Raw genomic sequence first — 24,531 nt, forward strand, 5'->3', positions numbered from 1 at the left:
TTGCACTACTGTGTTGTCGTTCCTTTGTCCCAAGAGCATGGGTGTGAGAACCCCACATCTGGCTGCCTAACGTGGGACTCTTGGGGCATCAGACGATAGTTTTAAGTTTTGCTTCGTTTGAGACCTTTGTTTGAACCGAAGCGTAGGCCTAGCGTGGATTTTGATCGCTATAGCGTCGTCGGCGGGCTTTCTTGAGAGGCGACGGTGGCTGTAGTGTGTTGGAACCTGTCAACATGCTAAGCCTTTTCGCAAGTGTTTTTTTTTAATGACATTCGTTGGTACGAGAGCCACGTGGTCTGCATCCGGCCAGAGCGAGGCGTAGCGCCCGCGGAGTATTGGCAAGCCTGAAGCGAGTGAGTACGGAAGCATCGTGGTTGGTCCGAATTTCTTATGTAAATATCATCTATCTCTTTGACTCTGATGAAGTCGCGGCTCTGGGAGCCGGGTGGCCGCGGGCCACGGGTGCCACTACGGGCTGACTGGTATTGCGGCCTGGCACCGCGGGCGCTCCGACACCGTCTGGGACGGTGGGCGCCATCAACTCGGATGCTGGGTGCACCGAGCGGAGAAGGACCACCTCACAGAGCTGACGTCTCCTCGCGGCTGCCTGTTTTGCGCCCATTTTGGGTGTTGTTTTTTGGATGCCGGTTGTTGTCAGAGTAGCGACGCTTTAGGCCTAAGGATTTACGGAGCTGCCTGTCCACGTGGAGGGACACAACCTGGTGGACCGTGGCGTTGCACTTTGCTTCCCTCATTCTAGTTAGCCTCGCACGAATTGAAATTACTCGTTCGACTCAAGGAAGCGAGCTTCGTTCATGTGAACTTAGCATCTGAGTAGCTGCCCGATCTTTTGCTAGCCGAGTTGAACATCGTACCACGCGGGCGATGCGCATGCAAATTCCTCTCCCTTGCACTACTTTAGTGTTTGTTGAGTGTACGCAGCGTGAGCGGAGTCACCCCTGGTTTGCTGTCACCTGCACTTCATCTGCGCTGCTGCCCCGGGCAATGGCGAGGCTGAGGCCGGTTCGGCGCAGCGACTTCGGCGGCCGTCTGTATCCAGCTCGCAACCCTCGGCGGCGGAGAAAAGAGCCGGCGGTCACCGACTGCTAACTGCGGCTCTTGCCAGCAGGGCGCGAGCGACGCTTGCTCGTGCGGACTACTGCATCGCTATTTCCGGAGTCCTGGCTTGGAATCGTACCGTCGAGTCTGCAGAGATGCTGCTGTGACCAGTGGACGCCAGCGGTGTACCCCAAGAAGAATGTCTGCTCACATGTTATGGACAGCGTGTGGACATTTCCTCAGCGCGGCCACTGCTGCATGTACTACTTTGTTCGCGGAGCACGCGTTGATGTTAGACCGTGTGACATGTTTCGCCGGAATATGTAGCGATTTAAGGTTGGGGGGGATGTGGGGATGCGCGACACTCGCGCGTCCCCTGATATGTTTTTCCCGCATAGCTCCCTTTTCCTGCAATCCGGCTTCGCCGCGTGATTACCGCGGCAGTCGGCCTGGTTGAGGCGCAGTACGAGAGATGGCGCGAGTGTTGCGCTGCTAACGCCGCCTTCGGCGGGGTTACTTGGGAGCGAAAAGGAGAAAGCTGTCGTTCTTTCCCGGCGGATCGGCGAACAGCGCAGAAGTCCCACACGCGCACCGATCCATGCTTCTGCGAGACCGTCTCACGTGGCCTCCTTCGAACGCGCCACCGTTCGCGTGACCGTACGCGCGAACGACCAGGCGTTGGGATCCACCATGGGGCGAACATATTCGCTCGCTATCCGGTCGCGGCGAGTCGGACTTCTAGATTTGTCGCGCACCCATCGGCATGTTTTGTGGATAACAACTCGGCCAGCAGGCTTTGATCTATGAGAGGTGCAATAAATGCCCTTGCGATTGTTTGCACTACTGTGTTGTCGTTCCTTTGTCCCAAGAGCATGGGTGTGAGAACCCCACAAACTTGACAGTAAATAGTTGCAGCTAAGCAAGCATTTTATTTCAGTTCAATAAAGAATTAGGCTTTCACCGTTCCACTATAATAGACGAGTGAGAACATACAAAATTACGTGCTAATAAATTTCTTTTTGTGGTTACCGCCTTATTTAGGTAACAGGAAAAGTTTAAAGTACGAATTATTTGCAGCTTCGCAGAGTGGCTGGTGGTGATAAGGGTGTAAGCGGGGCTCCACTGCAGACTTAAATTGTATCCGACTATAGTAGCATTTTTTAAATTAGCTCTAGAAGACAGAGAAATAAATATTTGCGGAACAATCACAGTTCTTATGGATCCCTCGTTTACTGCTCAAATCGATAAGTGCCCAAACTGACACGCATTGTTATTTGGAAAGTTGCGTAACGATGTGTGGCCGCCAGTCCCGTATAGTCACGTAGAGCGCAGGACGCTGCTGTTCTAGACGTACTGCGCCCACCGTGGAAGGTTAGAAAAACACCTACTTCAGCACAGCAGAGAAGTGGCTCGACTGATAACTGTAGAAGCGTCATCAAAAACACGTGGAATTGTTCTCCAATTCCAGCAGCGTTTTCTCAACTTCCTTTTTAAATAAGATGATACTGATCCATAAATACTTTCATAAACAACAGTTAAACTTGTTAATTTTCGCTTTTCCTTCTCATTTGGCTGTTGCCTTGGCTCTCTCCCTAGTAGATCACGTAACTTCTCAACCCCTTGCGACTCTTGTTTCCAGTTGCCAATTTTGCACGAAAAGTGCTGCATAATCAGGGAAAAACCAGATGAGGTAACGGGTGACAGTCATATTGCTTATGGATTAAGGGTTATTGCAGGGTTTGATGATGGACACTGTTTCGCATTATTTTATTTTCAACCTTATCTAATCCATATCGCAGGTATATGGTTCCGAGGATCTGCCAGCGTCATATGGCGAGCCGTCATTTGAGGAAATAGTGAAGTGAAAGGAAAAGTTAAATGCTATTGGCGGTTTCTCCGGCCACAACTCGTTCCACGAGCATACAGACCATCCGACCACAAACCGAATCGTTTTTGTGGTCCCTGGACGAGTCTAAACAAAGAAGGTTGAATTAAATAAGCAACAGCAATGCGTGTGACCGTTCAATAGATGGTGACAATTTAACGCATCTCGAGTTAATTGCGCGGGCACCGAATCGATGAGAAAATTGGTCTTCACACCACAGGAGAGGCCAATAACTACTGCTATCCAAAAGGAGTGAGAACGGCAGCAAAATGTTGACCGCCGAATAGCTGTCAAGTCTCAACATTGATTTGGCGAAACTTTAGGAATGTGTGTGAGGAGTGGTGGTTTGGGTGGGAAGAAGAGGGAAGGGCTATGCTGCTTATGTTCTGGGGGCGGGGGGGCGCCTGGTGTCCATCATGTGCTCAAAAGTTGCGGGCACATTACAAAGTCCAAAATGCATTATGGCAAATTCGTATAAGCGGTGGGGTGTGACAAAAGCTGTCTTCCGACATACCGTATTTATTCGCGTATAACCCGCACCAATATGTGAAAAAACGCGTTTAAAAAGTGGGGGTGCGGGTTATCTGCGAATTTTTTCCTTGGGAGGGGGGGGGGGGGGTCGGCTTCACCGCAATGTGCGGCGGCCTCCCCGTGTAGTCCGCCATCCCCATCGTCATCGACGCTTGTCAAGCCGATGAAGGGCCAACGAAAGGCCAGCATTGTTGAGCCTCGCGTTAGGCGCTGTTTAGTGTACTTACCCCAGTTTGCACTGTTTGCCTGCTTTGTTTTGGCATCATGAGTGCGACTCGACGGCAGTGTTTCACAGCGAAAGAGAAGCTAAAGATTATAGCCGCTGCCGAAGAAATCGGCAACAGAGCTGCTGCAAGACAGCATGACGTCGACGAGTCGTGCATTCGCGACTGGAGGAAGAAAAAAAGAGAGTCTCGAAGCAACGAACCGGAACAGGCGAGCGTTTCGGGGTCCGAAGACTGGCGCGTACCCCCACCTCGAGACGCAGCTTGCGAAGTTCATTGAGGAGCAGAGAAGTCGTGGCCACGCTGTTTCGACTGAGATGGCGCAAATGGAAGCCCTGAAGTTGGCCCGGGAATTGAACATTCCACGTGAGTTTCGTGCAAGCCGTGGATGGCTTCAGCGCTTCATGCGAAGACATGGATTTTCTATGCGGCGGCGAACAACCATGTGCCAGCGGCTTCCTGAAGCCTACGAGGAAAAGTTGTTGAACTTTCAACGATATGTGATCGCACTTCGGAAGGAGCACAGCTATTTGCTGTCTCAGGTGGGAAATGCTGATCAAACACCTGTGTACTTTGAGATGCCGATGGACACGACCATGGAAAAAAAGGGCTCCAAATCAGTCGGCGTGCTGACCGGCGGAAATGCCAAGCTGCGCTGCACAGTCATGCTATGCGCTTTGGCTGACGGCACGAAACTGCGCCCGTATGTGATTTTCAAACGCAAGACGCTACCTAGCATTCCACTGCCCCCAGGAATCGTTGTGCGTGCGGAAGAAAATTCGTGGATGAACAGTGGCCTAGTCGGTGACTGGCTTCGAGTAATCTGGGAGCGAAGACCAGGTGCCTTGCTGGCACGCCGGTCGATGCTCGTACTAGATTCCTTCAGAGGCCACTGCACTGATGCGGTGAAGGCTCGCCTTGCCGAGACCAGCACCGACCTCGTCATAATACCTGGCGGCATGACGTCCATGCTACAGCCACTCGACGTGTGCCTGAACAAGCCGTTCAAGGCACACGTGAAGCGGCTGTATGCCCAGTGGATGGCCGACGGCATGTACGCCCTCACACCGACGGGACGCGTGCGAAGGCCTGATATTCCATTGCTGTGCCAGTGGATCGTGGATGCGTGGAAAGCGATACCGGCCGATTTGGTGCGCAAAAGCTTTAAAAAATGTGCGATCAGTAATAGTCTGGATGGTTCCGAGGACGACTACGTCTTTGAGAGTGGCGATGAAGCCTCGGATGGCAGTAGTGAGAGCGGCGACGATTAAGAATCGGATAAGCAGTGACGTGGTGGCGGTCGTTTGAATAAATGTTCTGAAAACGAAATGATCACTGAGTGTGAGTTGCATCTTTCTAGCGCTCATTTTTTTTTTTCAGGTAAACGTGCGGGTTATACGCGAGTTCTTTTTTTTTTTTCCGCCGAGTTCAAAGTTAGGGGTGCGGGTTATACGCAGGGGCGGGTTATACGCGGGTAAATACGGTAGGTATACCTCACGTGCAAGTCTAGAGATGAAAAGTCTGCACCTTGTAGGCTAAACCCCATGAGCCGGATTTTGTGCGCGACAGCGACGAGCGACGGATCGGGCCATTGTGTGAACAGATCGCTCGGTCTTGTCGCGCGATCGCTCGGTTTTGCAAATCTAGAATTCGTCGCTCGTGGCCCGGAAGTGCTATGAGCGACTAGCCAATAGCGCGAAGCCGGAACTGGATGTACATAACTCAAGTACTTCCGAGTATAGCAGGGAACGAGCAAACAATTGAATTTTTACACGTGCAAGGATAAGAACCTACTGCAACACTTTCAGAAATATTTTATGCTGCTTTTTACAGTAAAACACATCAACTTAAGGTAATAAAGCACGCATCACGCTCGTTTCGGCGCCTATATTGCTGCCCTCATACCGGCAACACTGGGGAGACGTCGCTCGAAGTCATCGCTCGCATGGGGTGCAACTTGTAGGCAACGAGCGAACGCGACAGCCATCTCCATCGCATCGCTTGTCGCTGTCGCGTGCAAGATCGTTTACATGGGGTTTATACTTGTAGACTGTCCATCGCGTCGTCTATGCGTGGGAGAGGGTAGACATCCATGTAAATGATCTTGTTGAGGCGCCGGTAGTTCACACAGAACTATCGTTCTTCATAACAAGAATAGGGGATGCCCATGGACTGTTTGACGGTCATATCAGCTTGCAGCCAAGCATGTCATCGACGTGTTCGTGGATTACATGAAGTTCTGCAGGAGAAGCACAATACGGACATTGCCGCAATGGCGGTTGCGAGCCAGTGTTGATGCAATATGTAACAGTTGACGTCCGGCCCAGGGAAGATTGCCCTACATCGAAACAACGCATAAGAGGCACAAAGGCTGAGACCTCTGGACTGGTGTAAAGTCTACAGCAATAGAGGAACTGAACACATCACTGGGTAATAGGTCACAAGTAGAAACAGCACTAAGTGCACTGGAACTAGCCTAAAATTGACCATTGCCAGATAAGTGCAGCTCACAATGTGCGATTATGTTGTTTGCCCAATTTTACCATTTGCCCTTTCTTTTTTCCTTCAGGAAAACCGAGTCAAAAATTGCCTGTGTGGTGCATTCAGATACCAAAAACCAAAAACTGCCTTTTCAGCATTTGTATGCTTTATGGATGCATTTGCATGCCTGAGCCGGAGGAACGACATTAATATATACAGCAATAATATTTATGCCCGACTATGACAATATTGTGGAAATTGATTTCTTTGCACTCTAACAGGTGCGTTTCCCTTGCAGGAAAGAAATGAGCACGTCACTGCTTGTACTTGTATTCCTCTTTCGCTTACAAAAATGGCCAAAGAGGTCATATTGTGCAGGGTACGGAAGGGGCAGGGGACTTGAATGCTATGACATCTAATGACAGTCTATTTGAGCCGTGAAAAGGGACAAAGTCGCAGGAAGTCATGTATGATCACTAGGGCGATAGTGTAAGTTCCTGTTGTTAAAGGTGGCCTTGTATAGCTAGTGACAGTATGCCTGCAGCCCAGAGAATGTCACATCACGACTGCAGCATGAAAAACAGAGGAACAACTAGAATAAAACATTTATTATACAAAGAGCAACACCAGATTGCAACTTCATTTCATGGTGCAGCTGCTGGTAAGATTATCACCGTCAAGCTTAAGAACAAATTCTAAAAGGATGCCGACACATGTGAAATATGTACAAGAATTTTTACATGACTGTGTACAAAGTTCAGTAGATTAACAGACATCTGTAATTAGTAAATATAATAAGATGAAAAAAATTGAGATAAAAACATGTGGACTGTTTACGAGGGAGGCATTTGCTCCTCTGTGAGCGTCGCGTCCAAGTCTGCTCCTGTGGCTCGTGGAGCGGTTTCAGGTTGTGATGGCCTCGGTGCTTCAAGTATGCTGCTGGTGAGCTGCTTCCCGTTTGCTTGGGCAAGGAAGTGCTGAAAGACAACGTTTGAAGCATTAGTGAACAAAGTTCATTATACCACACTATGGTCGTAGAGCTATTTTAGAATTACCTTAACCTTATTCATAATTACTTCAACTGTATTCATCAAAAGTTTCCAACCACAAGCAGGTTGATGCTTTTTTTTCTTTTACGGAACCTACTTTCAGATCCATTGAGTGTGAACAGACTGACATCCTGATGTGCAATTTACTCTCGGAATTAAATTGTGGGGTTTAACATCCTTAAACTGTGCATTGCATTACGACGGACAGCGTTAGTAGAGGTCTCCGGATTAATTTTGACCACCTTAGGTTCTACGCCCAAACGAGCGTTTCAGGCATCTCAGCCCCACTGACATGCAGCCGCAAGCTCATGCTCAAAAGCACAACGTCATTAGCCACTAGAATTAATCCTTGCTTATGCTAGAAGTACAAGATAGCCTTCCCAACTGCTGTCCTGAAAATGCCATTTTACAGCCACGCAAGCTGTACAGTACGATGGATTGTATTTCAACTAAATATTGTATTTCACCTACAAAAAGTTATGCATGCATGATGGTTACATGACTTTTATAAAAATAGTGTGAAGAGGTTGACATTGCATGTTAATACTGCAATTACAGGACAAACTAATTGGGCATTTCTTTGGTGTACCTACTGACATGAAACACAGCCTTTTAGCATGGTGTGTGAATGATCCATAGCCACGATGTGCTCCCAACACAGAACAATGCACAGTGAATGTGTCAGGGCAGGCGCTGCGGCAGCCACAGAGATCCTTACAAAGTTCCTCACCAATGCAAATGTTCGCTTTACACTTTGTGTTGTCTAAGGAACTTTTTACAAAATTTTTAAAATTGGTTCCTCATTAGAGGAAAAATAAGAAGTTCAACTGTCCCATTACCATGCTACCAGCAGGCGAGCGTCCTTGTAAACAGACACACCCTCTGTCTTGACTATGACCTGCGAGCTCCATTCCTTCAGTCTTCTCCCATACCGGAGCTGAATCACACCATGTTCATGTGTCGAGCCCCACCCTCAATTTTTTTTTCTCTTTCTTCCTCGCTGCACAGCGAATTTACGGCAATGATGTTGCGCTTTCGTCATTAGATGATTAACTAGACACATGTCGCGGTGAGCAACATAGCTAGCAATGTGTTTTACGTAGAGGCATCTGTGCGCGAGACCAACTCTGGCTGGGAGCGCAACTTCTGCATAAGGGACGATGCGTGGCATTTGTTTTGAAACTTCAGCTGTTTCTGGAGTGCACAGTGATGTAATACAGTATACACTCGTTCATATGTTCTGAAGGGAAAAAATGTAAGAAAACACCTAATAGCCAGAAGAATTTATGATCCAAAGTAACTAAAAAATTCCACAGGCTCAACTGTAGTTGACATCTACATAATGCGAAGCATTGAGCAAATCGTTGCGACATGAGGCACAAGACGCGTAAGCACATGGAGCTTAAAGGGCCCCTGAAATGGTTTGGCCAAATTTTGTAGACGCTTAAGGTACAGCTAAAGTTAATCATTCGCACCACAATTTGTGTGAAACGTCTCATATTAAGAGAGCTACGAACGATTACAAGTTACCCTCCTCCATATTCATGCATTTTCTCCTCAACTCGTTCGGCGAGTGATCGGGGCTAAGCTCCGTCTTCACTGGCTCTGCGTCATGATGGCACGTCGTGTCGTCGACTTCCGATTCTCTAGGAGCAAGTGCGCGAAGCCTCTCCAAACTCTCCGCCATCTGCTTGGCAGTCGATCCCGAGTGAGAGCTATCAAAGCAGCGTACGTTGCAAGCATTCTGTCGCAGCGCCGAACATGTCTAGTATTCCGGCAACCGTAGGCAAGCTGGGCGTTTCGACAGATGGCTGGAGTCAAACTCAAGCTGATGAAGGAACTTTAGCGTAGATCACGGTGGAAGATTCCACCGTGGTGTAGATGTACCATATTTACACGATTGTAAGTAGACCCCCCCATATCGCGTGACAGGAAAAAAAGAAAAAAGGGGAGCATACCCAGGGCGCATCCGATAATGAAAATTTATTAGTAGCCGACATGGTCACTAGACTACTCGTCTTCACTAGTGCTGCCATCGTCATCGTTGCTACGGTCCCACAGCGCGTAGTCGTCCAGCGAAATTTCACATTTGGCAAATGCCCACACCACATCTAGTGGAACAGCAGCCCACGCTGAATGCACCCAACCACACGCAGCTGTCAGGGAGGCTCTTTTGACAGGTCTGGTTGGCGTAATTTTGCGATCTTCTCCCGCCAGCCACTCGTACTCACAACAGAGCAGGTCCTTAAAAGGCAAAGATCCGAGCTTGTTTCATGACCATGTCGCACTTCAGTGACAGGGACCGATCATGCATTTCAGTGACGTACAACGCAAGCTTAGCCTACAGCTCCGGAAAGCGTCCAGACTTCGGAACGTGGGAAATTCCTCACTTGCCGTCACAGGTGAAAATTTCGCTTCGCTGCAGTCGCCACTCTCACGCCACCCGTTCAGAAACATCGAACTTGCGGCCCGCTGCGCAGTGATTTGTTTCTTCAGCGTAAAGTATGGCAGCCCTCTTAAGCGCTGCTGTGAACGAGTGCCAAATGATTAGTGGGCCTGGAGCACTCATAACGAGTGAGGAAGCATAGAAGTAGCGCATAGCCGGCAGTGAAGTGGAACACGTCAAACCAATGCCTTATGTCAAACCACAGTAAAAGCTCGTTAATTCGAACCACAAGGGGAAGTCACTTCAGTTCAAATTAACGAAAGTTCGAATTAATGAAATTGAAGGAGAACAACAGTACACTGATTTGGAAGCAGTAGGGCATGTCAGAAATTCGGCGTGTCAAAAAGTGGTGGCGTGTGCTGCGGGCACACGCCATCTTCAAGTCGTAACTCTGGGTCCGACCGAGCCCCACCTCCGATGTTCACCGAAGCGAACGTTAGCCTAGGCTTACCATCATAAAGAATCGCGACGGCCGGTACATCCCAAGCTAAAAACAGATGTGCACAACCAATGAAGACTGCTGAGACAAAGACGCTGAACATGTGAAGGTGACGATTCATCGGTTCTTGATTGCAAGTGCAGCTGCGACGCGCTTGATTCACTGTGATTTGGTGCTTGCCGCAACATTAGCAGCTACACAAGATTTGCAAAGCCTCCGAGATTCACAACGGGCAAGAAGTCTCGGAGGTCACATAGAATGGAGAAGAGGCAGCCGCCGCTGCTTTCTGGTCGATCCCGCGCCGGTTAGATTTTTCCCGATTTTGCCTTATCTCGCCGTTCTCTCCATTCCAGAGGCGATGCCGCCTTGTGTGTATGCAGTAGGCGCGTTTCTCTGGCCGTGTGCCAGGCGCCAAGCCGCCGGCACGGTGGCGCGGAGTTCGAATTATCCGTGGCGAAACCTTCTCGCGTTCGAATTAACAGGCTTTTTTATACATAGACTTCTGGGGAGCTTGGCATGACCAAATCGCACGGTTCAAATTATCCATAAATTCGAATTAACGAGCTTCCACTGTATAGAGAAAGCTAAGCGCAACAGGGAAAGAGAAACCTGCGAGCGGTGTCTGCTCTTCCATGAACTACCGATACTCCCCGCAAGCGCCGCCATCTGAGGGTGCCGCCGCAAATAGAACAGCGGCGCTTCCATCAACTATCGACACCCCCTATGAATGTTGTGTGCACTGTAAAACTCAAAAATGTTGAAAAACCCTTCCAAAAAGCAAACAAACACGTGGGATGTAAAGAAATTTCACTGCCGCCACAAAGGAATGCCGAGAGAATGCCGATAAATAGAAATTTTCACTGACTTAGATGGTCAAATGACTGAATTAAAAGCAGCTGCGTGCAAATGCACCTCTCAAATCGCACGCTGCGCAACAACAACTGCTGAAGTAGGGCCACATCATATTCCGCATACAGTCCAAGGGCGATGAGATCCTATAGCGCCCTGCACACTGTGTGCTTCAGGTGCAAGTGTAAGTGCGCGAGGGTGAGACGAGAAGGAAGGTGGCTTCACAAGTGCCGCCCTCCCGTGCGAGCAAAAGGAAAGAGAGAGAGGGGAGTGTGCTTGTGGTAACGCGATCAAGCATGTGCGAGGGGTTGGGGGTGGGGGAGAAGGGCAGTTAAGTTGGCGCGCGTCTCAGTCGTGGCTGTGTATGACTAAGCGCGGCTGAGCGCATACACAGCCATGCACCTAGCTTTAGAGGTAATTTACCACGTGTGCAGATGGGTGCACCGAGACGATGTGGCATCATGCAAGCTGTCTTACCGAGCGCTTCGTATTGGAGGTGGCGTAATCTCGAGTTTTGGTGACACGAAGCGAGAGGCAGACGAAGCATTTGCTTCCCTCTGCTGAAGCTCTTTAAGATAGCGCTGTACCAGTACGGGCGACTCTATCAGCTGTGAGAGCGGAGTGCATGCGAAAGCATGGCTGGCTTCGCTTAATTCGCACTGTCGATGTGAAGATACAGTCAACGTACGTGGCCTGAAACAGTATCATTTTGTCACCGACTCCCAAATTTATCAAAATAAATTGCTTTTTTAGTGAAGCTGCATATGGCCAGGGTTCCGTGCATTTTTGTTCTCTGTGAACAAAAACTATCACCATCAATGGCTCATACCCCTGTAAGCATTCATACTCTCGTAAGCAAGCAAAAAATGCAATGGTTCATAGCCCCATAAGGCAGAGGCTACAAGCACTCAGCAAAGTGAAGCGAACAGTGCTTAAAGTTCTTTCTAATCACGCTTACAACATACAGAACAGCATGATAAAAACTAAATGCAATATATGCAATTCAATAAATAAATGCAATGACTCAAGCTCATAATGTTTATGGCTACTCACTTTGTGTGATTTAGCTGAGATGACACTACCCCTGTTGTCATTGATTTCAATCTGGATGTGTCAGTATCGAAAGGGAGGGGTTTATGCATTTCGTGTTGTAGACGTATCCCTTGCGATGCTCCACCAATCTGTCCCAACCGACCACCCAGTGGCGTACATGCATCAACTTGACATTATCAAAGAATGTGACGGCAATTGCGAGTGAAATAATGCCCTCGGATCAAGACAATGAGTTTGTACCTTTGCTCAAAATTATGTGTCACCTCCGTGTCGTGTGCTAAACAGCTTCGCTCGTCAACCACCTTCACAGAGTGGAATGGCTCAGGATTTCTCATTCAAGTTTGCTTTTTCGATTGACCAATAATTCTGAAAATTCTGCAGCCCTTTTTCGTGTAAGCAAAATCAATCAGCGACTGTACTTATTTGCATAAAATGTCAAATTTCAATATTATGGAGCAATTGCCGATTTTATTGACTTCGTTAAATCGAGGTTTAACTACCTATATGCGCAGTTCTCGTTGGCAACGCACTGCAGTCAACCGGCTGGACGAGCATGCGAATGTGAATGCACGTCTCGGACTGCTGTCCTGCATTCAATTCCCTTGAGCAGCACGGAAGCTCTGTCCCTGAGTCCAGGAGCTGTTAGAATCGCATTCATTTTTCATGGACCGGTAGTCGCGACTGTCCGCGGACTCTCAGGGCTGTCAGCAGACCTTTGTTCAGTTAGGCGCAAGCAGCTAGCAGATGACGGCTGTCTTACAAATGCTGCACGCCATTTGTCGCCATGTTGTGAAATATGCCATTTGCTTCTGAGTACTTTGTGCGTTCCAGAGGGCAAATAGTGAAACCTCGGTGATACGATCACAGCTGGTACGAATTTTGGGGTGATACGAATTCGTACAATTCCCCGGCTAAAGTACACTGTATACTATGAGCAACAATTCCTACATCTGGAACACTCCCCTGCACCGGTTTGGGTGATACGAATGAAAGAGCCGCAATGGCCATGGCAGCTGGCAGCAAAGTGGTGAGGAGGCTGTGCCAAGCACACCAAGGAAGTTCAGCAGGCGGACTGTTTCCATGTTTGCAGCGTGGGGAAGGCCAGCAGAAGGCAGCCGATAACACAGCGGCAATGGTGCGGTACTGGCAGTCTCTCCCATGTCTCGCCACTCGTGAGGTACTGTATCCAATGTTGAAGCAAAGCCAGTTTTGCGAAGTTTGCGCGCAACTTCTAGAATTAGCTGCTGACCTGAAGAAGAAAACCCGAAAGGGCATCATCCAGGACTTCTTCCATCGTGAGTAAATTTCTAAAAATGACTTTCGTGCTCTTTAACGTGCAGATTTCATTTTTTTTTTTGGCGATACTAATTTCGGGTGATACGAATATTTTACGCAACCCCTTGAGATTCGAATCACTGAGGTTTTACTGTGCAATCAGCTATCACTTCTGTCACATCAATGCTTTGTGTGCCATCATGCGAGTTTTTCACGAGCGGTCTAATTGCTGCAGATTTAGTCTGTTTTTCTAAGAGAGAAGCACTGCGATCAGGCACACATGCTTGCTTTCCTTGTGTATCGCGAAATCTGTCATGCTCATTGCTATATGAGTAGCAAACAGGCAGATTTCATGTTTCAGGCGAGGTGGGTCAAAGTGGTGTGCAAGAAAGCATATCATGTTGCATGAGGCTATTCCATCCCGGTTTCTGTTGATATTGCTACGGAACAGCCGCCACAGTGTGGCTGCACTGAGGAGAAGGAAGACGACGTGGCCACCGCTTGATATAGCGTCGCCATCATTGCCACCGCTTGTCTACGTGTAAATATATTGTAGACTCGTACGTCAGCTACACGTAACATTAATTTGGTGGAGGTGGACGTTCCCGGTACCCGTCATGGAGCTTCGCAGCGGTCGCAACGGCGACAGTGCAACTTCGGCTCCTGCTGGCGGCACTTCCTCTACGCAACCGTCTCCGCCTGCAGCCCCGACCTACGTCGCCATTTCCCCACCTCGGGATCCTGGTATTTTCAACGGAGTCGGCAGTCCTGATGTTGACGACTGGCTCCGCTTATACGAACGTGTCAGCACCAGTCACAGGTGGGATTCGACTATTATGCTCGCGAACGTTGTTTTCTACCTCGACGGAGCTCCACTTGCATGGTTCCAGACTCACGAAGAGGAGATCTCGAGCTGGGATCTCTTCAAAGAGAAGCTCCGCGACCTTTTTGGCAATCCCTTCGGTCGTCAAGTCAATGCCAAGAAAGCCCTAGCCACACGTGTACAGACGTCGACCGAGTCCTACGTGTCCTACATTCTCGACGTCTTGGCCCTTTGTGCCAAGGCTGACCCGACCATGTCTGAGGACGATAAGGTAAATCACGTCCTCAAAGGGATTGCTGACGACGCCTTCAATTTACTGGTGTTTACCAACGTCACCAGCATCGATACGATCCTCAAGGAGTGCCGCCGTCTTGAGCATGCTAAAAGCCGCCGGTTATCCCAGCCCATCACGCGACTTCCCAACACAGCTGCTACGTCATCCTGTGACGACCTCTTCCACCAGCCGTCGCGATGTGACAACTTGACCCGCATTATTCGTCGTGAGGTCGAAGCGGCACAACCGGCGGCCCCTTCATTTCCGTCACCTGCTCATTCTCCGGTGACAATCTCCTTGCTCCAGGCCATCGTCCGTCAAGAGTTATCCAACGTCGGCCTGCACTCCATTCGTTCCGCATGCTCGGAACCTCTCTCTCCACGCACGGCCCCACCGCGCCCTTCTTACTCTTATGGACAGCGCAACCCCTCCGAATGGCGAACCGTGGACGACAAGCCGATCTGTTTTAACTGCCGACGCATTGGACATGTCGCTCGCCACTGCCGCAGCCGCTGGACTTCCCCCACACGCTATTCTCCTAATTACCACCCTCGCCCCTCTAGTGCGTCCTTTTCCTTCGCCCCTTCTATGCCCACCCCATCATCTGACCCTGCGACGCCTTTGACACGACCCCGCTACTCCCGCTCGCCTTCTCCCTCCCGTCGTCAATCTTGCTCGCCCCCGTCTCGCCGTGCTCCTTCTCCGACCTACTCGCCGCACCCCCGACCGGAAAACTAGACAGCGCAGCTTCTGGAGGTGAAGCTGCAAAGACGACATTGGCTCAAAATCCTCGCTTCACCTTACCGACGAACAAGAATCTTTTGGACGTTCTCGTCGACAATGTTCCTGTGTGCGCGTTGATTGACACCGGGGCGCATGTGTCAATTACGAGTGCTGCTCTTCGCCGTCGGCTTAAGAAAGTTCTGACGCCCGCCCCGGACCGAGTTGTACAAGTCGCCGACGGAGGAACTGTCGCTATTGTTGTCATGTGCTCTGCCCGCCTCACCATTGCTGAGAGACAAACCGTCGTTCTCTTCCCCGTCATCGAGTATTACCCTCACGAACTCATTCTCGGTCTGGATTTCCTTGCCAATCATTCTGCCCTCATTGACTGTTCGGCCGGCTCACTTCGCCTTGACTTGCCTCTTCTTGCCGACCCTGCGGACCCGCCTCCCAGCCATCTGAGCTGCATAGATTTTATTCGCCTACCACCTCACTCTATGACACACGTAGACTTGTTGTCCTCACCAGCTGTACCTGACGGCAATTACGTGGCCGCACCAATTCCGGCCGTTATGCTTACACATGGTGTTATCGTGCCGCACACTGTGCTGAAAATTACTGGTAACCGCACCTGCCTTCCACTCGTCAATTTCGCGCTAACCGCGCAAGTTCTGCCTCAGGGGATCTCCTTGGCTATAATTCGCGCTTTGCAGGATGATGAGGTCGAGCCATTCACAGTGGACGATCGTTACAGCTCAGCCCATACCTTGACGTCATCGCACAGTACTGACGTCGACATGAAGAAGATGGTCTCCTCTGACCTTACACCTGCTCAAGCTGCAGCCCTTTGCCGCGTTCTTGAAGGCTATCGCGACATTTTTGACTTTGACAATCGACCCTTAGGTCAAACGTCCGTCGTGACCCATCGCATAAACACTGGCGATGCGAACCCTATTCACCGTCGTCCATATCGTGTTTCTGCGTCAGAACGAGCTGTTATCCAACAGGAAGTCCAAAAGATGCTTGCAAAGGACATTATCGAGCCTTCCTGCAGTCCCTGGGCTTCTCCCGTCGTACTTGTCAAAAAGAAGGATGGAACGTGGCGTTTTTGTGTAGATTATCGCCACCTGAACAAAATCACAAAAAAGGACGTGTACCCATTGCCACGTATTGATGACGCTCTAGACTGCCTGTACGGTGCCACTTATTTTTCTTCTATCGACTTACGGTCCGGATACTGGCAGATATCCGTCGACGACATGGACAGAGAGAAGACTGCATTTGTTACCCCTGACGGCCTTTATCAGTTCAAGGTGATGCCTTTCGGTCTCTGTAACGCGCCCGCCACCTTCGAACGAATGATGGACTCTTTGCTTCAGGGGTTCAAGTGGTCCACCTGTTTGTGCTATCTGGACGACGTCATCGTTTACTCACCCACATTTGACACGCATCTAGACCGCCTTTCAGCGATTCTTGACGTGTTCCGCCGCGCCGGTCTCCAGTTGAACTCGTCAAAATGTCACTTCGCTCGCCGCCAAATCACCGTCCTTGGACACCTCGTGGACGCCAGAGGCGTGCGACCTGACCCGGACAAGATTCGCGCCGTTACGAACTTTCCTGTTCCGAAGTCTACCAAGGACGTTCGTAGTTTCGTCGGGCTGTGCTCATATTTCCGACGCTTTGTGAAGGATTTTGCGACCATCGCCCGTCCCCTTACCGACCTCTTGAAGACAGACGCCCTATTTTCTTGGGGACCTGACCATGCCGCATCTTTTTCGCAGCTCACCACTCTCCTTACCTCGCCTCCAATTCTGGCCCATTTTGACCCGTCTGCTTCAACGGAAGTTCGACCTGATGCCAGTGGTCACGGCATAGGAGCAGTATTAGCACAACACCAGCGTGGACATGATCGCGTTATAGCCTATGCCAGCCGACTTCTATCACCCGCCGAGCGCAATTATTCAATCACAGAGCGCGAGTGCCTCGCTCTTGTGTGGGCTGTTGCCAAGTTTCGCCCATACTTGTACGGACGCCCCTTCTGTGTCATCACTGATCACCACGCGCTCTGCTGGCTATCCTCGCTCAGGGACCCCACGGGACGACTCGCTCGCTGGGCGTTACGCCTGCAAGAATATACCTTCTCCGTGGTATACAAGACGGGACGCTTGCACCAGGATGCCGATTGTTTGTCCCGCTACCCCGTCGACGACCCGGCTGATGCGGACACCATCACTTGCGTTTTCTCTGTGTCCAAGTTGCTCGAAATCGGCAATGAGCAACGCCGCGATCCTTCCTTACGAGCCCTCATTGACCATCTGGAGTCAACGCCTGGCGACGCCTCTCTCCGGATGTTTCTCCTTAAGGAAGGGACACTATACCGCCGCAATCTCGATCCACACGGCCGTGACCTTCTGCTCGTAATTCCATCCCACTTGCGGTCGACTGTCCTCCAACAACTTCACGACGCTCCCGTGGCTGGACACTTGGGCGTCTCGCGCACATACGACCGTGTACGCCGTCGCTTCTTTTGGCCGGGTCTCGCTCGCTCCGTGCGGCGCTACGTTGCCGCTTGTGAGCCCTGTCAGCGCCGGAAGAAGCCCTCCACACCTCCAGCTGGATGTCTTCAGCCGATCGACATCCCACCGGAACCCTTTTTCCGTGTTGGTCTAGACCTTCTTGGACCGTTCCCTCTCTCGGGCTCCGGAAATAAATGGGTCGCCGTCGCTACTGATTATGCTACGCGGTACGCAATCACCAGAGCCCTCCCGACAAGTTGTGCTACTGACGTTGCTGACTTTCTGCTCTATGACATCATTTTAGTGCACGGTGCCCCGCGCCAATTACTCACTGACCGTGGCCGCAGCTTTCTGTCGGCAGTCGTCGAGGACATCCTCCGCTCCTGCTCGACTAAGCACAAGTTCAGCACGTCCTACCACCCACAGACCAACGGCCTCACGGAGCGCCTCAACCGGACCATCACCGACATGCTATCCAAGTACGTCGCGACCGACCACCACGACTGGGATCGTCACTTACCATATGTGACGTTCGCGTATAATTCATCGCGTCACGACACCGCCGGCTATTCACCATTCTATCTCCTATATGGCCGAGAACCCGCGTTGCCCTTGGACACATTGTTGCCCTCGGCCACACGTTCAACCACTGAATACGCCCGCGACGCGATCGCACACGCCGACCACGCGCGCCAGCTCGCCCGCACCCGTCTCGAGGCCTCGCAGGAGCATCAGCGACGCCTCTATGATTGCCACCATCGCGACGTACAATTTACTCCGGGTTCTCTGGTGCTTCTCTGGTCCCCCATTCGACGTGTGGGCCTTTCCGAAAAGCTGCTGTCCCGCTACACTGGCCCATACCGTGTGGTGCGACAAGTGACCGATGTCACGTATGAAGTCATCCCCGCCAGCCTCTCAGCGTCATCGTCGGCTGCAAGTGACATCGTTCACGTGGCGAGACTAAAGCCATATCACACACCTTTCGCCGCGGATGTGTAGATTAAGCACCGGGACGGCGCTTCTACTGCCGGGGGTGATGCTACGGAACAGCCGCCACAGTGTGGCTGCACTGAGGAGAAGGAAGACGACGTGGCCACCGCTTGATATAGCGTCGCCATCATTGCCACCGCTTGTCTACGTGTAAATATATTGTAGACTCGTACGTCAGCTACACGTAACAATATACTTTATAATGTGGAATATAAATCGAGGTGGATTGTAGGTCGGCCCCCTTACCTTGAAGCAAAGAAGTCAAGAGCAAGATTATTAGGCACAAAACTTTTATTAACTGTTGCCACTCGACTCGTTGCCTGCTCATTGGCTCGCAGTGTCCGAACTCTTGTTTGAAGACAACTGCTTCTCGCTGACTGCGTCCCACAACATGTCTTCGGTGCCGTCCATGGAATTACTAATGCAACATTTCTTGAATGCCTGCACTACCATAACATCGGACAGTGAGCACCGCAGGAGTGCACTGGGCCACTGATTCCAGACTGTACGAATCTAGTTGACCACGAGGGCCTCGTCCACGCAGCCTTTTTTGTTGGTGCAAACGACAGTCTCGTGCGAAAGCTTCCTTTAGCAATGTCTTCCTCTTCATTATTATAAAAGGGGGTCGCTTTCTGCCGTTGGCAGTGCATGCGAGTGTCACTGTGGAGTGCGAATGCTTGCTTCCCATCAGAAGTAGCTTAACTTCCTTTGTGCAGCGTTCGCACACTGCGGTAGATGGCAGCATGGCGAACCAAACCGGCGTTTCATCGGCGTTGCCCATCTGTCCCACCATGTAGCCATGCTGCTGCTAGAGACTGATAACATAGCAATATAATTTGGCCAACTTGTCTTCATATGCTTGTGGCAGCTTCTGACAAATGGATGTGCACTGGCATAGTGCGAAACCTTTGCACCGCATGAATCAGCGAACCCAGTAAATGGAGCCCTTAAATTGCTCTCTCGACAGTTCGGACTCACGGGCAAGCTTGATGGCTTTGATGTGGATGAGTTCCACTGCCACTGGAAAGGACCTGGCACAATGCTCGCGGACAAAATACACCACCTTGTCTTCAGGTTCAGGGTGCATCACATGGCGCCCACGAAAGGACAGCTTCAACACGTTGCTTGGAGACAGCTTGCCTTTCTGCGCTCGTCGGTAGCAGACACTTTTTCGGAGACGCCGAAGTACCACTCGACAAACCATACTGTATTTACTCGCATATAAGTTGCACTTTTTTGTCAAAAAATTAAAACAAATTCAGGAATGCGATCATTACGCGGGCTAAATTTCTCACAAAAATAATTTTTTTTTTTCATCCCACATTTGCTGCAGGATGACATCAGGTCAGCAAACACGCAGCTGCCGCTGTAACAGTGCGGGACACCAAAGCAAAAATGGCGGCCAGTGGAGCAAGCTGAAAGGGCCGAACAAGACCTTTTTTTTCTCGTGAGTACATTATATGCATTGAAACAGTTTCTTCCGTATCAGTAATGAATAATGTCATTAATATTGGCAAATTTGCGGCAATAACGTAGCCATGTTCACTTTGAGGGGACAGAAACAGATGGGCGCGCTCAGCTGCCAGTGACATAGAAACACATGGCGGGCATGCTGTGGAAACTGCGGCATTTCTCTTCACTACTATCCTAATAAAGCACGTTTCCGCTAAGGGTGGGCAAATATCTTAGCTGTGTTACAAGTGTCGGCATATGAATCGGGTACACTTCTAACGTATCAGTGTAAAAGTGGCCACTATCGTTGCCGCTCGCGATTTGCTGCATGCCCACGAGTGCAGACAAGAATCGAAAGGTGCCTTTTTTTGTTGTTGACCACGACCATTAAAAGCCTACAAATAATAAAGCCAAGGCAAGTTTGCTTGTAGCTTTTTTTTTTCATGGAAAGTGCGGAAAGTGATGAAAGGAATGAAATGGGGCACCTGCTTAAGAATGTTTGGTGCGTGCAGACAGCTTCGTATGTCTTCAAGAGTCATTTGCGTAGCATTCGACAGATGGTAAGCGCGATCATCATTAGCTAGACTTGGCACATGACATATCACTGCGGCAAGTTCGGGTGCCATCATTACATGAGAAAGAAAAAAAATCGAACTTTGACGACAAAATACAGCAGTGCGATCATTATGCAAGTAAATACCATACTGCTGTTCGCTTCAGTGTATTCGATCACGTTAAATGCAATGGTGAACTGATGCTGAGTACGAGTACTAATTTCGCAGCTGGTCATGAAGTGAACAACGCCATGAATGATAACCCAACAAAAAGGGAAGATGGTGTCGGTCGAATAGCATTGGTTCTTCGGCAACGTTGGTCAACATGGAGACAGTAACGATGCAGATGCCAAATAGGCTGCAGCTCCCACATGTTGTCAGACGACAAAACAGGTTGCGCGAAGGACCGATATATAAGTCGAAGGGTGCCTTCTTAGCAACATATTTTGGAAATAAACCTCGATTAATATTCTACACTATACGGTATATGTTGGTCCCTTCTGCCAGCAAGCTCGAGTGTTTGGTTTTGACGTGCAGTACTAGCAGATGGTGTACGTTCACTGTGTCCTTGAGACGCTTCAGGCCTTGAATTCATAGATGGGCTTGCGAGCTTTGAGAATATTGGCAGGTGCTTTCTGCATGAACAGTGACGTGGCGTGACCACGATTTTGCTCATGTTCGTGTGGAAATTCTACTTGAATTTTACAGGCAATGAGACAGCAGTTAAGTGGCACAAAGAGTGAGAGCTCAACATAAAGTGCGCTTTACGAACACGCTTTTTGCGATCAGGTTGCGATTCCCCTATGCAAGCTTTATGGTTGTGTCAGCAATGTGGCCTCTGAGACGGCACCACTTCAGAAGCCACACTGATTTCGCTGGGTAGGGGGCTGTCTACGAGTAGCTACGCAGACAACAGCACCCAGGAGAATGACTTCCGGTCACTGTGCTTTTGAACAAAAGCTCAAGCAGTCCCTGAATGCTGGATCATGCGACTGTGTCGCGCTCTTCTGTCAGAATTAGTCAGACAGGAAGGCGCAAACGGTTTGCGGACACTCCAGGACTGCATAATCAAAGAGGCCCAATAAAGAGCACGTGCCATCCTTCTGCCTTGGAGGCCATGCCCACTCTTAGCTGATAAAATGTTCCAGGGGACAACACTTGACTTTTTTCGTCTGCACTATCGTCATAATTACTTATTGTGGGATCAGTTTTTGTTGTTCTTTTTCTTTAATTTCTGATTGCTATTTTGCACGTGATGTGTCCACAGAACAGGTATGCGTCAGAGATGTCACATTTTTGTGTCTATTCGTGTGGCTTCGCATTTATGTGATCGGCACCACCACCTTGTGCCCTATGAGAGCAAAGTGGTGTTAAGTAACGTGGCTCATTTCTTCGATCTCCATGGCGATCACTTCTAACGGAGATCATCAATGCGGTGACCCTCTTGTCAACTGTATACTTCAAGGGCTATACTGTATGCGGAGACGAAATCACTCTTGCGCAAATCCAAGAAAATTTAATTGCCTCCAAGTGTAGTACGAGGCAGGGCATAGTTAGAGATTGTGCGACACTGATTCCTACGAGGTCCGCAAAATCGGTTAGGGACCCTACTTTTATTTTCAAGGGTACATTTAATTTTCTTTGAAAGACAAAAAGAAAATGAGCCGAATAAGTGCACCTTGTGTCAAGCCAATATACGCAGACATTTCAACACTCACTGCAAAGCTGTCCATGGAGGTCAGCCCACCCACAGGTCCGGCTGTGCTGCTGGATGCCTCGTCAGCTCCTTTTCCCTTGAACAGCTGTCGGCCAGTGGCGCTCTTCTTCTGCAGCAGTGACCAAGAAGAACAGAAAACATTGCTACCCACACACAGAAACTGCTGCACGTACATGAGCAGCACATGTGAAATGCCTATTCGCCAATACGATCAATACACTGTCAAGGGTTGCAAGAAACACTGCAAACGTCAAAGATGCCAGTACTACTGAGAAAGTACAGACTACAGGCCTTGGACAATGTCCTGCAGCAAGCGTGCAAAGGCAGGCAGTCATTTTAGTATGAACTTATATTGCTTCCCACTTGCCCAAGTCTTTGCAGTGTGTTTCGAGAGGAGTTGTGAGACAATGCTCCTCAAAGAGTACTTCCTCCACACAGTTGTCAGGATGACAAGTGTAGAATGAGTCAGTCTACAAGGAAGTTTTCATTGTAGCAAGTGATATGTTCCCCTGCCAGTGCTAACTGGTTGTGCCCTCTCTAGTGATCGAACAATTTAGTCACCGACTGATTACAGTTATGCCTGCCTATAACGAACCTCCACACAAGGAATTGCCTGATATTGCAAAGTTTTTCTATTGCTCGCCGTTACTCTATAGAAGCACATGTATTTGTGACCTCTATGTAACAAAGTGGCAGTGGGAGACACCCTTGAAGTAAAGAATTCCCCCCGCCGACCAATTAGCGATGTTGCCCCAAATTTTTTTATTTAGCGCGAGCAGCAGTGGCATGCATGTCCTCGGGTTGCCCTGCTGCCGCCACAGTGCGGAAAGTGTCGCTGGCGCAGAGAGCAGGGAAGGACGACGCTGGTCTGTGCGTATCTGCGCACGCATTGAGGCACCTCCTGTGTTCCTAGAGCCAGTATCCCACGATTCTTGCTGCTGCGGCCGTGTCCTTCTTTCCTCTTCCATTCAAACCTCATCCTGCTATTCATTCTAAGTAACGCTGCTGCCGCTTGCGGGCTCCCAGTGGCATGCCACCAGCGCCACTCTGTTTGCTGCAGAAGTCTCTGCACTTCACTTCGTTAACCGACACCAGGTGACACTACTACAAGAAAATAAACTGTAGCTTTCGATGTCTCGCGAGTTGTGGCGTCTATCCCTTCTTTTCACCATCATATCATTTGCTCTACGTTTTTGAAACCGTATGCACGTGCGAGCTGTCTCCTGTGTCCATGCATCCGGTCACTTTGGTGTATCATGCCAAGAATGAGTGCCTCGACAAAGAAACGTAAAATATTGGCTCTTAAAGACAAAATGGCCATCTGAGTCACAGTTTCTTGAGGCGAAAAAAAAAAAGAGGGATGTAGCTGCCAAATTTGGCAACCCAGCTAGTTTTTGTTTGAACATAAAAGATGCAATTCGCAGTGCAGCGGAGTTGGGCACCGACGGCAAGAAGAAGCTGAAGCTATCAACTTGCGCCAACGTTGCCAAAATGGTGTTTACATGGTTCATGGAGATGAGAGCACAAACAGTTTCCATCAGCAGCGCTGTTTTGCTACAAAAAGCAAGGAATAATGCTTGTATCTTGGGCTGAAATGACTTAAAAGCGAGTAACCGATGGCTTCAAGGCTTCAAACACAGGTATGGAATTGCCGCCAAAGTAATTAGTGGCGAGTCCTCCTCTGTGGATAGCGATGGTTGCCACTTGAGTTGAGAACAAGCTACTAGGAACTTTGGATCATTACAACACGTCTGATACATAGTACAATGCTGGAGAGACTGCTCTTCTTTTCCCGAGTTGCTCCCAAACTGCACCCTAAGGCTAAAACGAGACATCTGCCACAGCGGCAAGCAGCATAAATGTCGTTTGACTGTTTTGCTCTGCGTAAATTCGCATGGAAGCGACAAGCAAGTCCCACTGGTCATCCGGCCCAGAAGCTTTAAAATGACACACAGAAAGCTTGTGAAACGCATGGAAAACGTCAAAGCACAGATGGCACAGGACATATTTAGCGACTGGTTCAAAAAGATCGACAAAGATATCAAGAAGCAAGGCCACAGAATTTGTTTATTTGTAGACAAGTGTGCTGCACACCATGTTGAAGGCCTCGAGATGCCTAACACTCAACTTCGGTATTTACCTGCGAACTGCACATTGCTGATTCCGCCCCTTGACAGCAGAATTATTAACA

At 49.6% G+C, this 24,531-nt stretch overlaps 1 protein-coding gene across 3 annotated transcripts in view; it reads right to left on the minus strand.

Moving 5' to 3' along the window:
- Positions 1-6,770: 6,770 nt before the first annotated feature.
- Positions 6,771-24,531, minus strand: part of LOC142580016 (protein regulator of cytokinesis 1-like) — a 102,968-nt gene continuing 85,207 nt past the window's right edge. For all 3 annotated transcript variants that reach the window (XM_075690735.1, XM_075690737.1, XM_075690736.1), the window contains 2 exons: positions 22,342-22,449; positions 6,771-7,157 (listed from right to left, as the gene is read on the minus strand). In XM_075690735.1, the coding sequence (XP_075546850.1) occupies positions 7,014-7,157; positions 22,342-22,449 (252 nt within the window). In that variant the 3' untranslated portion in view covers positions 6,771-7,013. The remainder of the gene's footprint in view (positions 7,158-22,341; positions 22,450-24,531) is intronic.

Source organism: Dermacentor variabilis, chromosome 4 (assembly GCF_050947875.1).
Source record: "Dermacentor variabilis isolate Ectoservices chromosome 4, ASM5094787v1, whole genome shotgun sequence".
NCBI lineage: Eukaryota > Metazoa > Arthropoda > Arachnida > Ixodida > Ixodidae > Dermacentor > Dermacentor variabilis.